Below are 26,516 nucleotides of genomic sequence, written 5' to 3'. Positions count from 1 at the left end.
CCTAATGTGTGAGCCCAGCAGAATATAGTACGAGACAACAGGATGGTTTTCATGCTTGCAGAAATGCACAAGCTATTCTGCACTTTTCTATAGTCTAGGAAAATCAAACTTATTTGATGACTGAGGGAGTATCAGCCCTTTGGACAGCACATTTTAGTCTCTGAGTGGGTGTCCTGCATCACTGTTCCTCTAGCTCTAATAGTGGCTGCACCTGAAGCTGAAGCTTTACAGACTCAACATCAACTAATTGTAGACTTAAACTAAGGCAGTAGAAGGATCTCTTCCTTTGAAAGAATGCTACATAAACCTGAGGCTAGAGTAAATATAATAAACTGGTCCAGAATCAGGGAAGAAACTTAACACACAAATGAAAATTTCAGTAAAATGAAACCCTTTTGCCTTGACATTTAATTGAAACAAAAATCCTTTGTTAATCCTATATGAAACAAATTACCTTCTTTTGGTCAGCTCTGGTCAACAGGATAGGGGTGGATGGTGTGGAAAGGATGGAGCCACTGGAAGCACCATTCTTCCTCACAGCCAGGCACATACCAACAGCACCTCAGTGAGCCAGGATGTGCCTTCTGTCCCTAACATGAGATGACCAGACTATCATTCCTCTGAGCTGCCCACTATAAACAAGGAAAAACTAAGGACAAGTTCTTCAAGCTGAGTTAGATGATGTTATACAAAGAAATTCCAAAATTCATAGCATTTCTGCCACTTGCTTGGTATATTTTTAAAATGGTTTGAAAAATTTATTTCACCTGCTTAAAACACATGTTTTAAAGCTCAACTTTTCTTAGTCTGGCTGTTCACCTGCTTAAAACACATGTTTTAAAACTCAACTCTTCTTAGTCTGGCCTCTATTTAAGGGCTGGGAAGCTCTGATGTTGTTTTATTGTTTAAAAGTTGTGTTGGAAAGCTGATGTGTAACCAGATCTGTGTCATTCAGAGCCCTGCAGCTGCTTGAGAGGTGGGAGCCAGGAAAGTGCTCAACTGCCAGATGGTGGGCACTCAGACTAGCTTCAGGTGCTGGAGAAAACCTAACACGCTTTCCGTGTTATTTAAAATGAAATTAAAAACAGCAGCAGAAAAATCACCCTCTAGCTTTTCATTTTTACTGCACTGTTTCTCTGTGGGTGGATCAGAGAATGACTCAGTCTCCTTTGGAGGTGGCCTTAGTTTCACCATTGGCTTGTTTTTTAACCAGGTTCTGAAGGGTCCTTAAGAATTCAGCCTTGGGAGCACTGCAAGATGAAACTTATCACCCCTCTTAGCAGGATCTTAGCAGGAGCTTCTCCTGCCTGCCCTGAAGCATCTTCATCATATGTGCTAAACTCCTGTGTTTTATAAGCAAAATCCTTTAAATTGTGCTTTGGCTTCACATTTTTCAACAAACTTGCTTTGGACAGGTCCTCCTAAGGATCTTGTTAGCCCTTTTTTTGGGTAGTGAGCTGTTGGCTGGTACTTGCACCATTTGCCTTCCCAGAAGCAAGTTCTGACAGATTATCTTCAGTTATTAGGAAGTTAATGGTGGCTGTTGAATTCTAAGTAGTACAATTTGTAATGACAGGTCAAAATAGACATCAGATAGCCATTACTTAGGCCAATTCAATAGAACTAGAATACGGCAGAGGTGTTTGTTTATTTTCTGAAATGCAAGAGGTCTAAAAATTCATTGTTCCTATGGGATTGCCTCGAGTTCCCATGGACAGATTAAGTGGTGTGTTATGGTGGTTTGCCTAATTTTTTCTTTATTTGCAAAACATACATCACAAACAAGACTACACAAGCAAACCCATTTTGGTTCTAGGGACACCTATTAGGCATGTTTAAGGTCCAGCAACAGGAATTCAAATGTGGGATAGGGATAGGGACAGTGACAGGGATATGTCAGAAAGCCAGACTCCTGGCTCTGGTTCCAGATCGTTTGTCTCAGAAAGTACAAGTTTTCAGAGCTCAGTGTCATTGTTAGTAGAGTAGATATTAAGTTTTAGCATGGTACATATATTACCACACTTTGTCAAAATGTAACATTTAATCTATACTCACATATTGTAATTAGTGTTCAGGAATAAAAGTACAAGGGAAATACCAAACCCTTAATTAATCCCTATTGTCAGTTATCTACATTTACAAGTGTGGGTGAGAGCTGAATTTTTTTTAACAGCTGAGAAGGATCTTAACACAGCTGTTAGCATGACATCACTTGTGAATATAAAACTTCTCCCTCAGTAGCTGCTGATGTGCATTGTGCTGACTGAAAATTAAGCCCTTGTGCTGTTAAAATGGTAATGGGTCTCCAGGCTTCCCTCCTAGGCTAAGCAGATCTCTCTCTTAGGTCATTAGGGAAGTGTGTAATGAAATAAACCTATCAACACCCCTTAAAACAATGCTGAAAGCATCTCCCGGGTGAAATCCTCTCTGGCTTTGTACCTCCACTCCTCTATGAAGTCTTCCTCAGGCACATTGCTCAGGTCGTTGTGACCGATCCCGTCAAAGAGGCCACACAAACCTCTGGTGCTGTTGAAGTCACTGCTTGGTGTCCTCACTGTCACACCCATTCCCCACTTGCTCATGTCAGCTCGAACAAATGCACCCGAAGGGAACAGGATCTGAAGAGGCAGAAAAAAAACCCAGTCAACTGAAGCTCTTACCAAGCTTTTTTATGCAATAAAAAATGTCTTTTTCCATAAACGAAAATATCAAAGCAGGACGTTAGTGATGACGGTGGTAATTTAAGATCACTTAGATGCACTATAAATATTTATTTGTGCTCTTATTTAGCTTGCTTTCAGGGTCTATGGTTTTGCTATCTGATAACATTACATAAATATAAAACTGCACAAGTACTTCTTTTTTTAAATTAATAATTGCATCCATTGAAGTTTTCCCACTGGTAAGTTAGCAGCTAATTTTTGTAGTGACTTCCATGACAATAAGGCCACCCTTGTGTCTTTGCCTGGGAAATAATTTCTTTTAGATAAACTGCCAAGTTTGAAAAACAGCTTTCTTCCCTCTGAAAAATTGTTTCATTTTCCAAGGCTAGATTATCCAGGAAATGATTGTGTTTTAAAGTGGATAAAGCAATTTTCTCATTAAAGAACTAGTGGTAGGCTTACACTGACCTTTAAAAGAAAAAAATCTCAAAGTTCAGAAAAAGAAGTAACTGTGTGGATAATGGATTTTTCAGACTGGTTTACTAACCAAATAATAAAAAGGAAAAAAGGTAGAAAGAAAATATTCGTTCAACTGAAATATATTTTTGTTTGTTTGCATCATTTTTACAGGTAAAAAAGAAAATTATTTGAAAATTATCTGTGCCAGGAGTGGGAGCAGGAGCATACTATCCCAATAAGTAACTTAATATTTTTCTTTTTATCCAAAATTAAATGCTTTCTGTTAATCTTAGAAAGTACATCAAAGAGTTGAAAACATATCATTATAATAATTTTAAAAGAATTATTTTCCTTTTCTAAGTGGTCCCTGCCTAAGTATAATTTATTCAGCCAAATAATGTCCATTACTTTTCTTTCTACTGGTGAGGATTTTTTTGTCTTTTCTAGGTTCCTCCCCACCAAATCTATTCATATCTGTGAAGGAGCAAGAAGCTGATATTTTTATTCCTGTGTTGGCATCCAGAGTTTACATATTGGCTCAATTAAATAATAATCCTGTCTATTTTAGCTTCTCAGCCATCATTTCAGGCATGGGAAAACTTTTTGAGGAGCTCTCCATGAATGATGTCCTTGTTCAGCTGAGTAGAGCAGCAAAGCACCACTGATTGCAACGACAGCTGGGGACAGTGTTTTGAACTCAGACCTTCTGTGTTTTGATCAGGGTGTTTAAATCATGCTTTTTTTCAAAAACTATCAACCTTTGGGAATAATGGATGTCATCTTATAAAATCAGTACTTTGAATACCTCAGAATGTCTTGGCTGTCCCTCCACCTTGTCTGTCCCTCCACCTTGGCAGTACTTGTGTTTCACTTCCCAATGCAAGTTTAAAAAAACCTCCAATGATTCCCCAACATAAAGCTCAGATGGACTGAGGAGTTAACTTTTGCTTTGTAGTTTAATGGGTAGAGCAGGAGAACTGCTGTTGACTGGGACCAACTTGAGCCAACAGTGTGTACAGGTGGCCAAGAAGGCAAATGGCATCTTGGCCTCCACCAAAAATAATGTGGCCAGCAGGACTAGGGAAGTGATCATCCCCCTGTACTCAGCCTGAGGCCACACCTCGAGTACCGTGTTCAGTTTTGGGCCCCTCACTTTAAAAAGGACATTGAGGTGCTGGGGCAAGTCCAGCGAAGGGCAATGAGGCTCATAAAAGGTCTGGAAAACATGTCATATGAGGAAGGGCTGATGGAATTGGGTTTGTTTAGCCTTAAGAAGAGGTGGCTCAGGGGTGACCTCATGGCTCTCTATAGCTACCTGTACGGGGGTTTATAGAGAGGTGGGCACTGGTCTCTTCTGCCATGTCTGCAGTGAGAGGATTAGAGGGAACTGTCATAAACTGAGACAGGGAAGATTCAGAGTAGATGGTAGGAAAAAAAATTCATTGTTAGGGTGGTCAGGCACTGAAATAAGGTGAACAGGGAGGTGGTGGAGTCACCATCCCTGGAAGTGTTTAAGAAGTGTCTGGATCTGGCACTAGAGGATATGGTTTAGGGTTTAGGGGTTCCAGCAGTGTGGCAGGTTAATGATTGGACTTGATGATCTTAGTCATCTCCTCCAGCCTTAATGATTCTATGATTTTACAACACTGTGCTGGGTAGGATTTGATTTCCTTCTTCACACAAACATGTATCTTCTAATTACATGCTTTACTGCAGGGAGGAGCATTTCCTACAAGGCTGTGTGTAAAATCCTTGCAGTGAGAACTGCATGAACTGTTCAGTCTTCTGTGCTGTCTGGATTAATATTTCCAGGTGTGGATTTATTTCAGGAGTCTGGAGAACTGAAACACTTTCCTTTCCTGCTGCCACAGGCAATGCATCTTACCTGGATTTAATGCTCCTGATTGAGGCTTTCAAGAAGCTTTTTTGGGACCTCAGTTTGCAGAGGTATATAGTGACTGGCTGCTGGAAGCTGCCACCTTTCACAGAATAGAGTGACTTGAACCCTATTCAAAGCCACTTTGAATGTTGTGGGACCCAGGGGGGACCCAACTCCTGTGCTGTGTGAGGATGATGATGGACAACTGCTGAGCAAACTGGGATGCACTGTGCTTCATGGTGTGATCAGAAATTGTGTTCACTACTGCACAGTTCCTGCAGACTCCCATTCAGAGCAGAGCAGAATTCATATTTGTATCCCTGGTGTGTCCTGATTTGTTTCCCTGAGACTTACCTGAGGTGCAAATGAGAATAGGGATTCCTTGCTAAGATTATTCTAGTAATAAAACAGTAATTATAGTGCATTCAGTTACAAAACAAAATGACAGCTTGATTCCTGCTTTTTTCTCTATTCTGTAATTAACAGACTTTCAATTACCACTTTTCTGAGATCTAATCCAAGCAAGATCACAAGGAGAGCCAAGCACAGGTACTCACTGCATCATTCTGGCTCTAGTGTGGACCGACCTTCATCCAAAACATTTCATAGTGATAAATCTTGACGATACAACTCTAGAATAAAATTATATTCTTGGCCATATTTTGCAGCTCTTCTCCTCACCAAAACCCCTGGAGCAGCCTGCTCTTATTCTTCCAGTGATTTCACTGGATTAGTGTGGATAACTGATACTTATGCAAAGTATGTTGTGGCCATATATTTTTTAGGCAAATGCTTTACATTACACCAAATGTTGCACATTTGCAGCCCATTTTCATAGATTTTGGGGGCTATCTAGATGTGACGAATAGTGCCTTACTGCTCCACTCTAAAACTCCATTATTCTGCTACCTGTGATCTTTTCTTGAATATTTATACCCTGAGCTCTGCAAAGAAATTTGCTTTATGTGATGCAGTTGGGTAGTGCCTGGCATAAACAAACAGGGAGAGAGCTGCCATACTGCAGAGTGAGTAACAATATTAGTGCTCTGCTATGTCTCTAAGAAATTTCCAGAGATATTTGTTTTGTTTTGTTTTACAGTTTGTTAAACTAATACTTTAACCAGCTACTTCCCTGCATCTTGTTTTGTGCTACATTTTGCTGCAGGCTCTCTTATGGCTTCAGATAGATATATTCATAGCAACTTCATTAATAATTCAGAAACATTAAACCCATGTTTTAAAGCACAACAACGACAAGGGTGCTCAACCATCCACATACTGTTATTTTCCTGCCTCCGTAGGACTTTAGGATTTTGACACGTGGCGATGCCTCAGTGCTTTTGATGGTTAGCTGGGGTCTGCTCTCATGAAAGTGACTGTTGCAGGTGTCCAGCACCACAGTATCACCCCCTTCTTGTGCAGCCACACCACAATTGCAGGCAGTGGCAGAGCGATGACCTCCACAATCCCACTGCCTGACATGAACTTCAAACGTCCGTGATAAGCTTCGACACAGGAGGAAAGTCCCAATTTTATAGTTGTCATAACGCCTAAACAGCAAAAAAGAAACCAAACCAAAGAGGATTTAGACACCCTGAGCATTCACCTGTGGTGGTTAGGTGTTGGTATTCATACAACAGTGCTCCATAATCAGACCAGTGTGGTGGTTGGCCTTGAAGGATGGAAAAGTCAAAACATGTGGAAGCATTTCTCTGGTGCTGTATCCAAGGGAATGCCACCACAGTTATTAGCTGGAAGTGCATAAGAATTCCTGTGAAAAATGGGCACCGTCTCCCAGCTGCTGCCATGGCAATGGGCATGGATGAAAAGGATAAACATTTGATATAAGGCAAATGGGAAAAAGTCCTTGCCTCTGGGTCTTAATAAATATGTTTTGGTTCTAACTGGATGCTTACAGCACGATCATCTTCAAAAAGAAACCAAAATAACCACTTCTGTGACTAATCACCATCTTTTACAAGGCTGGCTGCAGCTAGGTAAAGGCTTCCTGTGAAAATCTGGGATTCTCCTGAAAATCTGTTTAAATGAAGTTGGTTCCCCACCTCAACAACTTCCCTGTATGCGCAACTTTCACACTAAATGGATTGGCAATCCACACAAGGCAGCGTGGTGAACGATTTGAGACTTTCATTCTTCTCTGTACAGAATGTCCTTGCTCTGTCTGAGTGAGGCCAGGAGCAGAATAACTGCAATCACTTTTCAAGTGTTACCCCTCTGCACCAGCTCCCTGCAGCCCTTGGGGTTTCCACAACAGGGACCTATGAGATGATCCTCTTTTGCTTATTCTTTGTGCTCTCACTCCATAAACTTCTCCTATTCTTACTCTATTTTATTCTAATGTGTTGTATAAAAGAAAAGAGTAGCTGTATACTTAATATATGTTGCTGAAGTTTTCTCCTACAAGCCAACAGCTTCCATCTTTAAAACCCGTGGATAATTCTACTTTCTTTTAGGGCACTGCAATTAGTTTTAAACATGATTTTTATGAAAGTAAGTAATATGGAAACTAACATATAAGCTTATAATAATAAGCATTATTCTTTTCTATAATAAAAAAATGTAAAAAGGGATGTGAAAAATAAATAATGGGATTATTTTTAAGCTCTGCCATACAAACATCACTATTTTTTGGGGCCATTAATGTTTTCTTTACTGAGGAACAAATGGCTCAAGAACCACGATTTTTTAGCATGCATATTTCTACATTTTATTTCTTTTCAGAATAAAAGCCATAGAAAACTATGTGGCTTAAAACACAGTAAGAATTTAAACTCCAACTGCTTTTCTCTGCTACAAAACACATCTGACTTTATCTTTCATCTTGAAAAACTTAGTCAAGTTGGCCGTAAAATGATAAGATTTTGAATGGTTCTGTCTCACCTTCTTTCCTAATCAGGTACATAAATCCTAAGTGCACTGCACAAATGCTGCTGCCAGGATTGATCAGAACTAAGGACAACAAAAAAAATAGATAATCTCCTTTAACATTGTGTGCTTGTTCCATTTGGACCACTTCACAGGAGAGAGAGAGCAGACAAGATATTTTATGAGAGCACCTTCCACACTTTCCTTCAATAGGTGCAGCTTAGAAGGAAAGGTGTTTAGGGATGGAAAATGAGGCATCAGAATGTCTGTACCCATACTAATCATCTCTATTTGGTAAATAAGACTGTATTAACATATGCATCTAAATGCCACTGCAGTTATGGGAGCTATTTACTGCTCAGTAAGCACTGACAGTGGACCCAATCCAACCTTCCTGGAAGTCACTTCAAGTCCTTCAATTAAGTCATGGCATAGATTGCATAGCACATAACGAACCTGCACTGTGTCTAAATTAAAGCTTTCAGCTGCCTTTGAATCAGTTGAATGGATAATTGAATACAGCCAGGTAAACTTTTGTGATGTTTATACAACTGTAATTGTGATAATGATTCTTTGGACAACATTTGAGAAATTGGCTGTGGCACTAAAAGCATGAAGTAGACTTAGTGGAGCTTACTGGAGCTCTTGCACAAGGGAGTTCAGCATGTTCTTTGTGGATCAGGCACCACTGTTTGTGTCTAAGTTGCCCTCCACAGGGCACTTCCCCATCCTGCTTCCCCAATAGTCTGCACCAATAGGTGGACTGGGTGGAATGGAGTTCCCTCCCTCCCCATCTGTGTGCTTGGGTTGTTTTGCTTGTGCAGCAAGTTCTTGACCCAGCATGAAGTCTCAAGTTATGCTCTTTATCCAGGAACTATAAAACACTCCTAATTCTTTGGTTATGACAGTGAGATGCTATAAGAATCATTTCTGTTGGTTAATCATAAGAGAGGGACAGAAGGAAATATGAGCATATGCAAATAATTACTAGTAGTAGCATTAGATTAACTAACACTACACACTCTTCACCAAGCTACACTTCATCTTTTTATTAATATAGTGATTATTGTGACTCCAGGAAGTGCTGAGTGATGCTGGAGGAAATTGATTTCAGAACTCTCATCACATCATGTTGTCCTCAGGAAGCAAAGCTGTTGGGTTATGTTCAGCAGTCACTGGGTGGTTGGGAATGGTTTTGATAGTCTACAGACTATCAAAAAAAGCCAGCACCTGGAGGGACTGCTCATGTCCAGGACTTAGTTGTGGGCTACTATGGTGAATGTCAATAAAGTCAACCAGAAGTGTGAAACTCTGCAAGCTGAAGGATTTTATCATGGTGCATGAAATGGCACCATTGTTCTGGTGATAATACTGATGTATGGGTCAGTGTAAATGCTTGAGAAATCTGAAAAACCTTTTTACCTTTTATTTTTTTAAGGTAAAATGCAAATAACATGAATGATGTATAAAGTTCACCAATCAAGAAATATTTCCTTTTTTATTTTTTCCTAAAAGGATTTTCTGCATATTTAGTTTTAGGCTAGTACTTCATGTTTAAGAATCTGCAATTTATGGCATGAAAAGCTTTTATATTTATAATGTGCCATAACTAGTAATGAGGGTTATACTTTTGCTTTACCAGGCTTTCACATTTGTTTAATTTAGAAGGTACTTTGCTATAAAAGGAAGTGCTCTCTCTGGATTTTAGCTGGTATAATTAACGCTATTTCACATCTACGCTCCAATATACACAAATTGATTGTGCTTATGCTGTAAAATATGACACATTCTTTGATTTTTCAGTCACTGCCTTTGGTGAAGAGAGTGAAAAGATTACAAGATAAATATTTCTACAGACATATATTAGCAGGAGGCATACCAAGGGGGAGTGTTAGCATTAAGAAGTGGGAGTTAGGTATTTCAGTTGTGTAATGAATATCTAACTACCTCAAAGGTAATGTGAGCTCACTATTTCAGATTTAAAACCATCAAAATCATCACTATGTAAGTTGCAAAGTGCATTGGAAGTGGCCATTTCAGTAGGAAAATTCTACTACCGAAAAGAAAAATATTTGATTCTTTTGATTTTTATGTCATTTTTCAATTTTCCAATGACCCTGGTAAAGAGATCATTCAAATAAATCTTTTTAATTAAGTTCAATTTTAAATTTTAATACTTTTGATTTAAATTTTGAAGCCAAAAAAGTTGCAATTTTCTGTTTTCGTGGGTTTTTGCATCCTTGCTTTTCTTTACTGGGTATTTTTCCTTCTTTTCACTGCTGCTAAAGGGAAAGTCAAAGAAGGGAAACAACTCTGTAGAAGGCAGGAGTATGTTTATGTGTGTTCCTGTTTACATAGAAGACACTCCTATCATTTTGTTGTTGGCAGTGTTCCCCATCTTCAGACTGCCCCTTGGTTTTCATGTGACAGTTCTTCAGGGACCCATCCCCAGGACTCGAGTGGGTCCAGTGGTGCCACAGAGACAACTGATCCCCCTCATCCACACCAGCTCTGCTACCACACTGTGATCTTACATTCTGCTGCCTCATGTAAACTAACCTACAGGGTATGGGGTGGCACAAAATTTCCTTGCATTGTCCTGTGTGATGGATGCTCTGCTGTGAACCTCAGAAACAGTTTTGATAGTATATCAAACTTTGTTTGCTGACAACTTTGGAGCCATATAGAGGCAGGTAAATGCCGGTATTTTTTTAATTTCTCTCTGACTAATTTTGAATGGATCTTTTCTTTCCTGTGTAATACTCTCACCTGAGCCTGTGTTTACAGATCGCTTATAATAGACATAGATCCAGATGCCCACGAGCTGATGCTCTGCTCATCCTCTCAGCCTATTGCTTCATTCTCCCTAAAATTTCTCTTAGCTATTTCTCTTCTCTTCCTTCCCCATTTGCATTCTGCAGACCAACCTCTTTCTGATCCTTTATTATTCTTGGGGCACACTCGTGTGGTTTCTTACTTGAGACCACAAGCTTTTTCTACAGTTCTTCCATCCACAATACCTGACACACACCTCATTTCAAACACATTTTCACACCACATTCCCTTTCATGACCAAAGGGGAATACTTCAGTTCCAGACCTCTGTGTCAGCCTTTGGCTTCAGGTTATAGTTTTGTATCAAGATAGAAACAGGAATTGCATTCTCCACTTCTTAAATACAGAGCTTGAAAATTATTTTCTAAAGTGTGAACATTTTTTTTTTTTGGAGAGGCAGACAGAGAAGTTGCTTAACTGATGTGTAATAAGGTAGCATAATCATTATAATAACTGAAAGGGAAATTATTTACAATAATAAATGGGAATATAAGTAGGAGTAATGGGACTGTGAAATGATGGGTAAGAAACTTGGCTGAATATCAAGAAGTGATATATCTTAGTGGAATAACCTAGTTATTGAGATGGCAGGAGCCCCATCAGCTTGGCTCATTTAAAGCTGCACTGGACAGAGCAGTAATGAACGTCCATCCACAAGGAAGAAATGTGCAGTTATCGAGGGGCCAAGCTAATCCTGGGATTTTTCTCTTTCAAGGCTGTGTGACTCTGAGGCAGGATGACACAGAAGGACAGGCTTTTTCAACCTCCCTGTGCTAAAATAGAACATAAATTGCTTAGAAGCATTTCTGTGTGCTACCAATAACAGGATTAAAAAATGAGTTATTCAAATAAAATTGCTTTATTTCATTTTAGATCTTTTTTTCCAAGCTAATCCTGGGATTTTTCTCTTTCAAGGCTGTGTGACTCTGAGGCAGGATGACACAGAAGGACAGGCTTTTTCAACCTCCCTGTGCTAAAATAGAACATAAATTGCTTAGAAGCATTTCTGTGTGCTACCAATAACAGGATTAAAAAATGAGTTATTCAAATAAAATTGCTTTATTTCATTTTAGATCTTTTTTTCCTTGGAGGAAATAAAATTGCTTTATTTCATTTTAGACCTTTTTTTTCCCTTGGAGGCAATGTAAAAATGTGCTACATGGCTGAGAGGGTGTTCCCATTCCAAGAGGCACTTTTCAGTAATTTATTACTCCCTAAACATAACAATCTGGCAGATCACTGTCCATTCTTATCCCTAAATCAAAAGGGAATATTTTAGAATATAAATGTATAGAGAGGTTTGAAATAATATTCTGGTCAAGTTTAATATCCCTCAGTTGAAATAACTCCAGATACATGAGGCATGGGAATGTCTTTGAACCTCTTGTAACTCTTCTGAGGTTTCTACCTATCAAGCAACGAAACTTGCATGAAACAAGTTCCAGACCACATTAGAAATGCTGTTCAACAGAGCAGGAGGGAGACTGGGAAGCTGTAGATGTGCAGAGCTAATCTCCCAGCTCAAACTACTCAGTTTAAGTGAAATCTTTATTTGAGGCAGATGTATAACCTTTAATGGAGTCACTACCTTTCTTACTCATGTTTCAGCAACAGATTTCTACAGCCTTGGTGTTTTTTCAGATGCCACTTCCAGAGCATGTTGAACTGAAATTGGGACAGTAGGGTGTCAGAATGTTGTGCCTGTTGAGCCCTTGTGGATGCTGTGCACCTCAAGTCATTATCTGTGCCACGAGGAGGCTAACAAAGGAATGGCAAGCCTGGAATGTGATCTGAAACATTAACAACTTTGGACTAAATGTGCCAGCTGCAAACTTTAAAAATTTTCTATGATGTTAATTAGCTGGGATAAATAGATTCATGACTGATTAGGGATGTTAAAGGAAGAAAAGTCCTGTACAGTTCAGGCTGTCAAACACAAAGATAACACTTTGGCTCACTAAGTCTTTAAGCAGCTTATTTAGGGATAATATAGAAGGACATGTGGACACTACAGGAGGATGTACAACTTTCTTTTTGCACTCTTCCCCTGATATTTGTCACTGTTCAATTCTGGACTCTGGGAAGGACCAGGCTCTACCTGTGTGCTGTGCTGCTCTAGGGACATAATGCCTCACTTGTGTAGCAATGAGATGTTGCTAACACGATGCCACGTGGTGTGGACACCCTCTCAAAGTCATTAGTGATGGTTCTGTTTGAAGAACATTTTGGAATCTGACCTTTGTCTTATAAAACTTATTCAGACTCAAACCCATTCCTTCTTCAAGATGAATCAATTTCTAGTCCTTTTGTTAAAAGGAGTATAAACAGCTGGAAGGAAACCATGTATGTTATCAAATCACGACATTCCTCACTGTAAGCAAATTAGTACAACACTCTTTTGATATTCTAATGTGAAACCAAATGCATGCCACATCCAGAAACTGATAACTGCAGTAATTGAGCCAAATTATTTCAAAGTAGAATACTCACCATCCATCAAAAGTGATAATGTGTGGATCAGTGAAAGAGTAGCAGTTCCCTGTTGGGAGGTCTCGAACTGTGACCTAGTTAAAATGAAATGTGTAATGAATACAGTCTACACAGCAGTTTCTCTTCATTACTGTTCCTCACAAAACATTAGGGGCAGGATTCATGGGTTAAGTACAAACTACAATCTGACTTCTGAAACATGATTGCGGATGGGTACAAAATCGGCTTCGCTTTCAAACCATGGAGTTTAATCACATGCAATAAGGGAGTTCAAAGTGCTCCTATTCCACCTAATGCAATGCATCATCTTTCCTTATCTGGTAAAGTATGAAGCTTTTTTTTTATTAAAACTTTTTGCTAAGAAGTAGATCATTCACTGAAATTATCAGGAGAGTAGAGTGCTCATTAAATTGTACTAATTTTAATGCCTGAAGTATGGTATAAGGTATGCTGTAATTAAGAAGCATTAGCATCTTTTAGTAGTAGTCACTGCCTGTCCCATAATTTGACCTTAGATTTCCTGATAGGTCACCTGAAAGGCTGATTTAAATATTTGATGTGCAGGTACTGATGATGAGGTCCCAAATCAGGCTGCTGGATCTGCCTGTTTTTGGCAGGTGAATAAAAGAGGAAAGGGTCTATTATAGCAACAGAGATCATCATCTACATCAGCTCTTGGTTACTTGGGCACTAGTTGGGTGATAGAAGAGGTGTGAGAGTCCTGGTACCCTGCAAGGAGCAGATATGCCTGTGAAAGCCAGAAGCAGGACTTCAAAACTCTAACAGGCAATGCTGGGCCCACACTGTGATATCTGCTCAAGATGGTGTTTTTTTCTCAGGGGAATGATCTGCTCTCCCTTTCTCAGAAATGCAAGACTGGGTTGTGTAGTGATGTGAGATATGAAGAGCTCCCAGTCATACTGGTGGGAGTGATGAAATATTTGGGTTTTCCCACATCCATCCTGCCAGACTGGGTTCTTGGCCAGGGCAGTTAATTCTTTGCTCACTCTTTGCCCATGAGAAGTCCACTTCAGTTAGTTCTACCAGGTTCCATGGAGCAAGGAAGAAAAATGGCTGCTATATCCCTGTGCAGTCTTTCAGTGACAAAGCAGAATTTAGCTTTTGGAACAGTGATGAAATTAAATAAATTAACAAGAGGGTGAAGATAGAACTACAGTTCCTGACAACATTCCTTGCCAGCAGCAATACATCATCTGTATTTCAAAATGCCCCTAAGCCATCACAAAGAAGCACTGCTTAGACAGCCACTGGTGTCTGACATACCCAAACATTAGAGCTATGGTCTTGAGAACAGAAAAACCAAACACCACCTTAACAACATTTTGATCTGAGGTCATTTGTATCAGATCTACAGTGTGATATGAAGATGTGTCTCAGAATTTTCCCATTTTCTCCACAGCCTCACACTTCCTAAGAAAAACTTTAGCACAGACAAATCCATATGGCCCTTTCTACTCTGCTCTTTCTTGCATGATAGCAGCAGAAGATGCAAGTTCTGGTTGTAGGCAGGCATAGTTTGCTGAGAAAATCCTCTTTATCCAGTGTCTGAATGTGTCAGGATGTTCTACCCCACATTTCCATTCAATTTTCAGATAAATCAAAAATATTTAAACAAGTCAGAAGGACTAAAGATTATGTGGATTTTAATGTATGGACTTTTCCTTGCTCTGTTGCAAGATCTGTGTTACATTAAGGCCTCTAATTAACTGCAAAGCAGCAACAGGGAAATGGGGGAGAGGGAAGGTAATGTCTATTATATTTCCATAGATCAAGTTTTAACTGAGATAAATGGAATTTATTATTAAAATTGATTAATTCAATTTCACACTTGCTACATTTTCATATTCTAATGAAAGCATTTGCAACTTGAAGAAAAAATATGGGTATGTGAGTGCACTACACAGAATTAGTTGTAATTTCTGATTTAAGATTCTTAGAAAGTTTAAGAGAAGCCTGTGCTGGAGAGGAAAGGTTATAGTCCCACACTTGGCATTTTATCTTTGAAGACAAAATATCTATTAGTCCAGTTTAATCTTATTCTCTCATGAACAAATCCACTAAAATTAGGGCAGGGAAATTGTGGATTTCATTAGGGGTTTGTTTTCAGTTACTTAAAATATGCCAGCTTGGATGTGCCACTGCTCTGAGAAATTTAGCTTAGTCAAATCTGTGCTCTGGTTAACTCTCTGGGGCAGTGGGATTACAGCTCCCAAACCTCCTGGCTGAGCCCCTGAAACAGCTTCACAGGCACAGGGCTGGTCCCTGCTCACCACGTTCCTTTGGCCAGGCTTTCTGCAGGAAAAATGTGGCTTGCCTCCCTGATTGCTTATATTTATTTTGGGCATTTTGTACAGGGCTAAGAAAAAAGACAGAGCAGCCACGTGTGTCCTGTTGATTCCTGGCACAGTCCCAAATTGGACATGGCACTGCTGAGCCCTGTTCTCTCTCATTTCCCAGGCACTGCCTTTCCTCTGCTTTTTCAGAAAACATTCTCCAAACCCTTGGTTTTCCCCCTCCCTCATGGCTCTACATGTTAAATTTCTGGGTGTATGAAGAGACTGCTTTGGTGTACTCTGCTCACAGAGGGCAGAATTAGATTAGATTTTAGGAAAAAATTCTTTCCTGTGAGGGTGGTGAGACACTGGTACAGGTTTCCCAAAGAAGCTGTGACTGCCCCATCCCTGGAAGTGTTCAAGGGTGTGTTGAATGGGGCTTGGAGCAACCTAGTCCCTACCCATGGCAGGGGTTTGGAACTAGAGGATCTTTAAGGTCCTTCCCAACCCAAACCATTCTATGATTACATGACAGCCATCCCAAAAGGTTTCTATAGTTAAGATTTATCAGCATCTCATTTTCTTTTGGAAAAAAAAAAAAAGAAAAAGAGCCTCTCATTTAAATTTGACAGGTTTTCCAACATATTTTAGCACCGACCTTCACGTCCTTGGATGTGTAAGTTCTCCAAAGCAAATCCCTCTGTCCCACTGGCTCAGCTCTGATGTGGCTGATGCGGTTCCCATCCTGGGCAAAGTCTGTCACTGCTGTCACTGTCACTGTGGCTGCTGCACAGCTGCTGTCCGAGCAGGATGCCTGCAGGAGATCCACCTGGCATGTGGAGAGGGCGATGTTTGGGGGCCCCAGTAAGTGGCTGTCTAAAATGAACATGAACATGGATTCTGACAAGAGTTCTCCAAACACTTGCCCATACCCTGTTTACAGTTTGGCACAAATGTTTCACATTCCAGGACACACATGCCTTGAAACCAGATGGGGTTTGCATGTAGACAGTTGTGACTGACTGAATCTGGCATCTCTCTGCACATTTTACTGTTCTATTATTTTTTTCCCCATGTGTTACACAGTCTACTGAAACTCACTGGTGCCTTTTTTTTCCACAGGTGCTAATATTTCTGGAATGACAGTGTTATCTTTATGGGTCCCTGCCCAGTGAATGAAGACAAGTAGTTCTCATGGCAAAGAAAGAGATGAGTCTGCATTTCTGGAAAATATTTCTCTTTCACTAGCTTGAGTATAAGAAGGTATCTGCTGGGAGCTGCTTAATTTAAACAGATTTTTTGATGTGGAAAGGGTTCCTGAGTCAGGTTTTAGAGAGCTAGGGATCCACAACAGGAAGGCAAGTGCAGCAGATCTGTATTTGTATTTTTGTCTTAGCTAGGTTATGCTGCTTTACTTTCCAGTCTGTAAAATGATGGCTGTATGCTTCACAGAGATGGTGTGAGGATAAATTCACTAAAAGAATGTGGAAAAGTGATAACCTGTGGTGGTACTGGCTATCTAAGTATCTGTGGTGGATTGGTAAGTGATGAGTGGTGGTAAAATCAATATGGCAATGGCAACCCAAGTACTGCATGTAGCTCTTCCTCTGCACATCATATTTTTCCTACAGGGAACTGCAAGCAGTAACAATGGTAGCCTCCACTTTTCCTGGGTCCTGCCCCTTGCTGCTGATGTCTCAGGTAAAGGGCAAACCTGGATTTTTATTTTCATTGACGTGTTTTTCCTTGCAAACACTGAATTATGATAGCATTTAGTTCTGAGCCATCTGGTCTGCACTGCATATAGTGTGTATCTGCTTCTCAAGAAGCTACCCAACCCTTCTTGAATCTTTTGGTTGGTAAAAAATGAAATCATGGCCTGGCTGAAGCCAGTCAGAATCTCACTGCTGATTTCAGGACTGCCAGCATTTCTTGGGGAATATTTAGCTTTCTGTCCCAGACCATTAATTATCATCTGATAAGAATAAAGTTCTAGAAATGGTGGCAATGCAATTAATCTGGGATGAAAATAAGTGATCTTATGATATTAAATTAAGTTATTTTCATATCATTTTCCCATTTGTAGTATTGCTTAATAATTTATAGAGATGGCATTAAAGTATTTGAAGATGACATTTCTAACACAATCAAATAATCAATGTTTTATTCCTTATGGAAAAGACTCATGAAATATAATTTAAATTAACCCTGTAGAGTAATATAGGAACTGAACTAAAATCTACAGATATTAATAACATATTATCTCTCACATCAAATCCTTAAAGGCTTCCTCACATCTTATAGAAAAGTCCTGGCTCATTTTCAAGGTTCTTGATTCAATTAAATTGGAGGTTTCCATGAGGAATAGTTATTGCCATTACAGCCCCATGAGCTGTGCTCACAACCCAGAACAAAAGTTTAAAATCAGAGAGAATCATCTTGTCAAAATAGAAATGATAAACTTAACAGAAGCCAAACTCCAGTGGCTCTGCTGTGCCTTGGCATTCATTATGATATTGTCTGAACTTGGAGAGATATTTCTGTGCTTGTAATTAGCTTTCTTATCACTTATTCCCTACATAATTAGCACCACAGTGTTGTTATATGGATCCAGTCAGACAAGGAGCTTGTCAGTTAATTTATTCAGTATAAATGAATCTCAGCTAAAATGTTTTTTATTTCTAATTTACAGCACTGTGGCCAACACTCCATTTTCAGATGCCTGTGGTGTTCCTTCAGATAAACTAACAGGCCCTAAAGACAATAAAGGCACATAACAAACATGTGGCTATGCAAACACCCAGCAACAGGTACTCAACCTTAAGAATATATAGATAGTTCAATTGATCATAAACAGCTCAAGTGTAATCTGAGGAAATAGTCACAGGATGGAGCAACCAAGGGCTAGAGCTGAGTTTAGTTTGAGCTGCAGAAATGAGTTGATTAAAACTAGCAGAAATTTTCTACTTCACTGACAACTTCCTTCAAAGATTAGTTAATTGGATGAATCGGTTCTTCGTCCTGGCTCCTCTTGGCATCAACACATCAAGCCCATTGACAGCTTGAAAATAGAGCTACTTCTGCAAGTCTTGTCTTGTCTTTCTTCCAGTCAAATGCATGTTGTGGGACTGGAGAAGACATTGTCAAGGGGTCAATCTCAGCCTGTCTGATCTATCAAGCTCAGCCTCCCCCACCTGAGAGCTCCTGGACCATGCTTTCAGTGTCTGAGATTTTGAAAGGCTTTATTGATGGCTAAGAAATGTGAGTCTAAAAAATGGTCTTGACTGGGACTAATTCTTATTTGCTCCTCACAACAGTCAGTCTGTACGTTGCTTGGATTCTGTGGACGTGTCCCACCACACAGCAGCCTCAATATCCTCAATCCCTCAGTATGGGTAACCTCTTAGCTACCTCGAGATCCAAGAAAATCTGTTCCCATGAGCTCAGCGGATGTTTGCCTGATGGACCCACAGAGACTAAGCCAAGAGCAATATGTAGAACTGAGCAGCACTGAGCCATGGAGAAATGCAAAGTACTCCACGCACGAGAGCCAACACAGCTGCTGGAACCATAAGGTGCTGCTCAGTTTAAGATCATTGTGTTATGATACCATTTGAATGATTTTTTTCCTTCTGTCTAAGCACTTGGCTGATGATGAGGAGAAAGAACTAGGAGAGGGGTTTAAAAAGTGAAAAATATCAGGAACTATCTGGGTTTTGCCAACAGTTTTAAGAGCTGGCTTTTTGTGGGTAGAGAAACTGTGGCTGTAATCCTATCTCTGAACATTTTTCTCATTGAGTCACCTACAGAAGAGCAATAAAGGCCTTGTGGGAAAAATGGTTGGATGTTTTATTCAGTGCAAATGGAAAGTAAATATATATACAACCCCCTTGGTTAGGTATGATACTCCACCAAACTGACCTGAGGAAAGCATTTACTGATTAAAAGGGCAAGAGTTTTCTAAATGACATTGTCAGTGTTTTTCAAGATAACAAAATTACTTTTAGAAAGAGAATAATATATCAGCATAAGAATGATTTTTTTTCTTTTATATTGAGTAAAAAAAAAAGTGTAAGCCAGAAAAAAAAAAGAAAGAAAAGAAGCTTCAGTATACATTTACTGAATAATAAATCTGCAGGAGAGCCTTTTATTGATAATTAATGAAATTATTCTACCTAAGAACACTGCTGCTACAAAAAACTTAAAATAGAATTTATACTCCTGGAATTTAAAAGAAGTTCTTCTACTCACAGTTATTTCATCCATAAATCTCAACAGACTACCATTCAGGTTATTGCTAGTCAGATTTATGGTTTTGGATTTTTTTTGCTCAAAAACCTGTCTGATATTATCAGCAGTTTTATTTTGCAGTTAAATATATTGCCTAGTTTGTTGATTTTATGGCTTCTGTCCTTTGTTATTATTTACACCTTATGTTTTCTATTAGAATTCATTGCAACTTAAATACTGGAAAAAGTAACCACAAAAATTTGATGTCAATATGTAAAACTCTTACCCAAATCCTCAGTACTTAGCTGCAAAGTAATTTTACAGGAATCTTCCTTCCCAGGACAGGCAATGGGCACTGTGCTCAGAACAGTCAAAACATGTTCTTTGCCATCCTCTGCAATTTGTAGTGATTCTGGTAAAAACTGGAAATAAAAAAACCAATTTTTAGATCATTTTGACACATTAATTAGGCAACGCTGATATTTATGAAATTTTAAGTGGGTTTAATCAATTATGAAGATATATAATTGCTTGTAAAATAATAATAACTGTCATAATAATCCTCTTACTAATTTTGGTAGGAATGATCTTCAACTTTATAAGGTAAAATTGTTGTTAATATACTTTAACATTCTTGGCAATTAAGAGAATGTTTGCAGTTTCCGTATATATTGTATAATTGCTCCTCATCTCCAAATCTCAAAGTAGGTTTTTATTAAGCTTGAAAATAGCATGATACTGTAGAATTTATTAATTTTTAATATCCCTGGTTAAAAGGAGCTCCTAGTCCAAGATACTAGGAGAAATACCATGGCATAAAGTATGTCATAAACTCATGGTCATGGAACCTGTGTTTGTAGTCTGCATCAGGTGCAAAAGAAGTGCAATTTTTTTCCCAGTTGTCCTTCCCTCTATGGCAGGAAGAAGGATTTCTCTGCACATAACATATTAGAGCTTCAGGGGCTCATGCACCAGGGAGAGAGTTTGGGTTGTGCCATTTCTGTCTGTTCTCCAGGGCAAGAGCAGAAACTGCACTCACGGCTAGTCCGAAATGAGAATTTACATTCCTCAGGAAATTCTGATGTTTCAAAAAAACCCTCAGAAACTGATCTTCAAATATCACCCAGAATGGGCTGCCAGATTTTTCAAACACCATTTCTGGAGGACCTGGCCTTAGATACTCAGATGATCTCAAAATCTCCTGGACTGCCAAAATGACAACCTAATCCTTGAGTGGGATTAGACCTAGTTCCTGCACTCAGTGTGAATTTATCTTCAGCAATTTCTATTTTGCAATGCCTGACCATAAGAAGATGATGGATAAAATGTCCTTTTTTTTTTTTTGCTTTTTGCTTTTACTTTTTTTTTCTGATTTAGTTACAACAAAATTCTGCATCCTTGCAGGTTTGTGTCATCCCATTACACATAACCACCAGACTATTCTGAGACACATTTACTAAAAGACATAGTTTTGCTTCTACTTTGTGGTACATTAGTGTCCACACGTGTACACGGTGCTGGAAGGTGTTTTAGGGTGTTTTGCAAACAAACTGAAAGCCATTTGCTCAAAGTGAACATAAAAGCAGCACTGGTTATAATGATCAGGACTTACGTTTCTGCATCATGATTTTCAGAGTATGGACAAATATTTCCTAGCAAGTAAATCAGGGTTATCAGCATTACCTTAATCCCAGCATAGAAACCTTTGCTGTCTTCAGGCAGTGACTGCTGTTCAGGAGTGTCCCTTGTAAAAGCAGAAACAGTGCAAAAGACCTGTAATAAATAAATAAACAGCACATGCTATAGCATTTCTTGAATAACATTCATATAATTATGCACCTTCCTATTGCTCTGAGTGGTTAAGTTTTCTTTTGACTGAAATCTAGTTTGGGGATTTAGGCTTTAAGCATATTTATGCATAAATCTTGAGATTTGGAAGATTTTTTGATTCATTTAATAAGCAAAGAAACATGTTTTTTCTCTCAACAATTGATAACACTGAATTATTGTGATGTGTTTTCTTTTGCAGTTCTTCAAGCACTTTGGTGTGTGATATTAACTCATTTTAGCTGTTGCTGTCAGGATTAGGACATTTGCCTTTGGGGTCCCCAGACTTCACTCTGTCCACACAAGTGTCAAATATCCTCTCTCTGCATTCTGTTTGTGAGCAGTTTATTTTACAATGTAAATTGGTTTGATAATTATTCAGCCTCAGAAAATTTGTCATCAATGTAAGAAGCTCCTTTTTTTTTCTTATTGCATTATAAAAGATGATACAGATGTGCCTACAGGGTTTATATTGTAAAAGAGAAAAATAAAATAAAAATTTCCCCAAACCAGAAAGCTCCCCCAAACACAGTGTACCAGGACACTTATGTTTTATTCCTAGCACAGCCACACAACCTTTATCTCTGCTGAGCCTGCACACCATCTGCCATCTTAATGTTTCATTTGCTTCAGAAAACCTAAGTTGCTAAAATAATTTCTAGGATCATAAGATTAAAATACAGATTTTTTTTTTTTCCCTTAAAGCAAATGACAATAAACTCTGAAGCTGTAGTTCTGAATATTTTTTTTTGAGGACCTCATCTTGGAAATGGAGTAACAGATTGTGACATACTAAATCAAATTCCAAATAGTCAGCTGACATATTTATAGCTACTCCCTTTTTTAAGCTTCAAATAGCCCACGAGGAGGAACTGGACCAATCCATTTTGTTTTCCATTGCGATAAACTCCTTTGGATGGATTTTCCAGCCTCACTCACTGGCCATGCTGCTCTTGGTAGCTCTCACATGCATGACCCTCATCATGGGTAGCTGCAAAATAGGCTCAAAACCAGGATATTCCCAGATTCATGTGGTCATATGGGCATGAGTTGCCTAGCAGCCTAGGATATTTCTTTTACCACCCTAAAAATCCCTCTTCGTTACCATTAAATCTTGAGTTTCCTCCAAACTGAAGAATACTCAGCCCTAACTCATTTGCACACAACGAAAATTCCCCACCAGCAATACAGGGTCGTTTGTAGGGCTATGGGGAAAAACAAGTGTTGTCTGTGCTCTTCAAATGGATTATTTTCAGTCCAGCTCAGTCCCAGGCTTATGTGTCTTTTGGGTCATTTTTATCTTCAGAATTTTTCTCACTCTTTTGCAGACAGCTCCAGCAGGTTTGGCCCAGTGAAAATGGTGTCATTTATTACATTAACGAGATGGAAGCCCTGAGGTCATACTGGGTGTACTGGGGAAAAAAGAGACCAAGACCTCACCTCACAGGGATACTTCACAGTTCAAATTCCTCAGATATTTCATAGTTAGCTGGTTCACCTCTGAAGGAGAGCAAGTCGTTGTCTCCTCAAGGTAATAAGCCCCTGTTATCATTAGATATTTATTATCTCCAATCATTCCCTAAAGGCTTGTGTTCAGCTTACAGACTTTGCAAAACAGTTCTTCTGCTGGGAAGGCAGAAGGCAAACGTTGATCTACCTCCTGCTGCTTCTCCTACAGCTGCCACAGGAGAGTCTGAAAAATAGGGATCTGACAAGGCAGTGACAACAGAGAAAGAGTTCAGATAACATATATTCCCCCTACCAAAAGATAAATAATCCTGATCCCCTTGCAGAGCTCATTGAACAGATCATATGCACCTGCATTGCTGATACTATATTTGCACTCACTGGGCTGTTTGCACTTTTGGCTTCCATGCTTTTAACCAAACATGTTCACACTGAGCCTTCCCCCTGAACATGTCATGTGGGGTATTTTTGCCAGGGAGGGAGCTGTGATGAGAGGCAGCAGGAACACACACGAAGATGCCCAACACTGATAGAGGCATTGCCTGGTGATCACACACGAAGATGCCCAACACTGATAGAAGCATCGCCTGGTGATATTCCCCAAAGTGACATTCTGGGAAATATCAGAACACAGCTTCATTGCATTTTCTCACATATACATTTTAGAGGGATATTTTATTGATAAAGCACTGAACAGTCAAATTAAAGTTTACTCAGTAACAATACACTGAGATATTCTTAGACCATTCCAGCTCTATCTTCGTTACTTTTGGAGATCTTCAGTAGTTTTTGGAGATTAACACAAACTTTGCAAATTCAAAATGTATGGACAGCCATCACAAGCTACATTTTACTTCTGTCTTTTATATTGTTCCTCCACTTGTAGTGCCTTTACCTTGTTAGGTGCACACTTCACAGTCAGCAGATATGTTCACCAGCTACTGAGCTACAGGTTGACAGTTTGTCACATAATTATGATGATAGTCATTCTAAGGAGGGAATTTTTTTTTTGCCTTCAGCTAAATACTAGCTCTTTTTTCTTCAGTTCAGTAATCAACTTCTTCTTTCTCTTCTCTCCCCCCCTCTGCCTATCTCAGGATGCAGCCTTTTTAAAGCACAGAGATAAAAGCATCACTGACAGCAGTATGCTGATGGCCCTGACAAGTTAGGCAGTATTTTTCCACAAACTCAATGGATCTGTTAAAAAAATCAAATTATAATTGTTCATAATCCCTTTTAAAGGAACAGAATTGTAAGGGTGCCCTCAGACAGGATGACCAGTTTGCTTCTCAGCATGGGCTGCAACCTTTTCCCCATGTGCTGGCAGATCTTTCCATAGGCAGAAACTACTACTAGGCACAAAGTTTTGGTCAAAAAAGGTCCTTTTATCTAAGAAATGTCTCCTTTCTACTAGGCACAAAGTTTTGGTCAAAAAATGTCCTTTTAGCTAAGAAATGTCTCCTTTTCTGTGTGTTGGATCAGACTACCACCCTTGCATGGACTCAGTCAGATTCTTTCCCATTTTGATATGAACCCCAAAAGCAGCTTATTTAGCTAAAAGCAGAATTCAGTCATTAATTGGGTGAGGGTCACATAGCTCTGAGAAATTCTGTGAGAATATTTTAATCCTAAAATCTGTCACCATCTCCAACAAATTTCTCTCTAAGCGTTTGTACATTGAAAGTCTTATTCTGTGAGAATATTTTAATCCTAAAACCTGTCACCACCTCCAACAAATTTCTCCCTAAGCGTTTGTACATTGAAAGTCTGGGTTTGTTTTTTTCTCCAGAGGTCTCAGAATTCAAAGCTCCCCCAAATCAGTTGTTTATACTCATTTTGAACATAAAAACACCTCCAGTTTATCCCTTTTGAATGTAGTGTGGGGAATGGAGGCTGAGACATGGAGGGGGAGGTCTGCCAGTGCGTCCAGCATTGCCATTTGCTCATACAAAGGATTGGGTACTCAAAGTCCAAAGAGGAGACACTTGTGTGCTCAAAACCCATCCCTGCTCATCAGTCAGGTACCAGTGAAGGCTCCTAGGTTTGCCAGATAACTCTCAAACAGGTGCCAGCCTCAGGCACAGGCTTCTCAAAGCACTGGCAGAAATGTTGCCACCACACATCTCAAAAATTCTCTCAAGGGGAACGGCACTTGTCCCCAAAACAGGGAGACCTGGCAGATGGGAGTACTGGGCTTGTGTCTGCCCATCATGACTGCTTGAATGTTTTAGCTAAACAATCAGCAGATAAAAGCAAATAGAGGTGCCAATCCCTGGCTGCAGTTCCTGCTTCCTCTCCCAGTGCAGTCTATGTCCTGAGGGTGGGACACTCCATTGGGAAGGACAGGACATGTGTACAGCTTACAGCCAGGTGGACCAGATACCCATTTCTCATCTCTTCAGCAAGCACTTGAGCTGTATTGCAGTGCCAGAGACCTCACAGTGATAACAGCAATGGCTTACAGCTGAAATATTGAATTTTACTGGTAGTGAGCTTTCAAAGACCACATACAGCCAGATGCATCTGAGTAGGAGAGGAAAGTCTAGAGTAAAAAGTAGATGGAGGCATTCAGGGGTGCTGATCCAGTCAGTAATTTATGTCTTTCACCTGTGGGAAGATCCCTTCTCAACATAAAGAACATTTAGGGTTACCCACTTCTCCCTGTTCTCTGGGAGGGAAGTCTGCACGCAGGAAGTCTGTTAAGATGAGGGTGCCTAAACTGGGGTGATTATTAACTTCAGGATTGAATCTACCCTCCTATAGCTACACCACCCATGTCAGAAGGCAGGCTAGGGCTGTAAGGGTAAGAGTAACTTGGTAGCACTCATGGCTTGCAGATGAAGGGTTGGGCAGAGAATCATCATGCCAGGTGAAAGGTGTCTCGTGATGGCTCTCAAGGCATTGAGCTGCTATTGTCTGCTCCATTAAACACTAATGGGCTGGGGTTAGAAAAACCTGGAGTCGCCACTCTGCAGGGAGCTGGGAGTGTGTGTAGGAGGGAGCTCTGGTTTACAGCCCTGATGAAAAGAGCAAAGGATGAGCAGAACTGAAGGATGACATTTCTAGGGAACCTGGAGGAAAAGAAAAATAGTTCTCATTAGCTCGAGGAAATGATCTGGCTGTAGGTATTTGCAGAAAGGGGTAGGAACAAAGTCTTTGGAAAGGTTTTCCAGAAGGGTTAGCAGGAAGGGGAAAGTAGGGAGAATCTGACTTTGATTTAATTAATGAACTAGACCTTAAAGCTTTAGAACACAAATCTCTCCTGGTGATGGGCTGTTGGCTGCGGAAGGGAGGGAGCCAGTGCAGCAGTGTGACCTGACACTGAGGGAAGTCCAGCTCAACTCACTTTACTACTTGCTGTATATAAAGAAGGCAGCTCTTCCCAGTTGTCAAATGGTCAAACAGTATGTGAAGCAGACTATAGGTCATTATTCTGCTAAGGAAGGAAATTTTCCCAGGGTAGTAGTAAGGTGTTTTATCATCTGCA

The 26,516-nt window shown here is 39.7% G+C and overlaps 1 protein-coding gene across 1 annotated transcript in view; it reads right to left on the bottom strand.

Moving 5' to 3' along the window:
* Positions 1-2,439: 2,439 nt before the first annotated feature.
* LOC103799489 (von Willebrand factor D and EGF domain-containing protein-like) overlaps positions 2,440-26,516 on the bottom strand; it is a gene marked incomplete at both ends in the record, with an annotated part of 31,855 nt that continues 7,778 nt past the window's right edge. The window contains 5 exons of the mRNA XM_009071814.1: positions 2,440-2,618; positions 6,281-6,551; positions 13,212-13,285; positions 16,164-16,438; positions 20,022-20,157. Coding sequence (XP_009070062.1) covers positions 2,440-2,618; positions 6,281-6,551; positions 13,212-13,285; positions 16,164-16,438; positions 20,022-20,157 — 935 coding nt within the window. The remainder of the gene's footprint in view (positions 2,619-6,280; positions 6,552-13,211; positions 13,286-16,163; positions 16,439-20,021; positions 20,158-26,516) is intronic.

This window comes from Acanthisitta chloris, unplaced genomic scaffold (genome assembly GCF_000695815.1).
Source record: "Acanthisitta chloris isolate BGI_N310 unplaced genomic scaffold, ASM69581v1 scaffold17103, whole genome shotgun sequence".
Lineage (NCBI taxonomy): Eukaryota > Metazoa > Chordata > Aves > Passeriformes > Acanthisittidae > Acanthisitta > Acanthisitta chloris.
The sequence above is the reverse complement of the archived record's forward strand: the minus strand, read 5'-3'. Positions and strand labels throughout refer to the sequence as shown.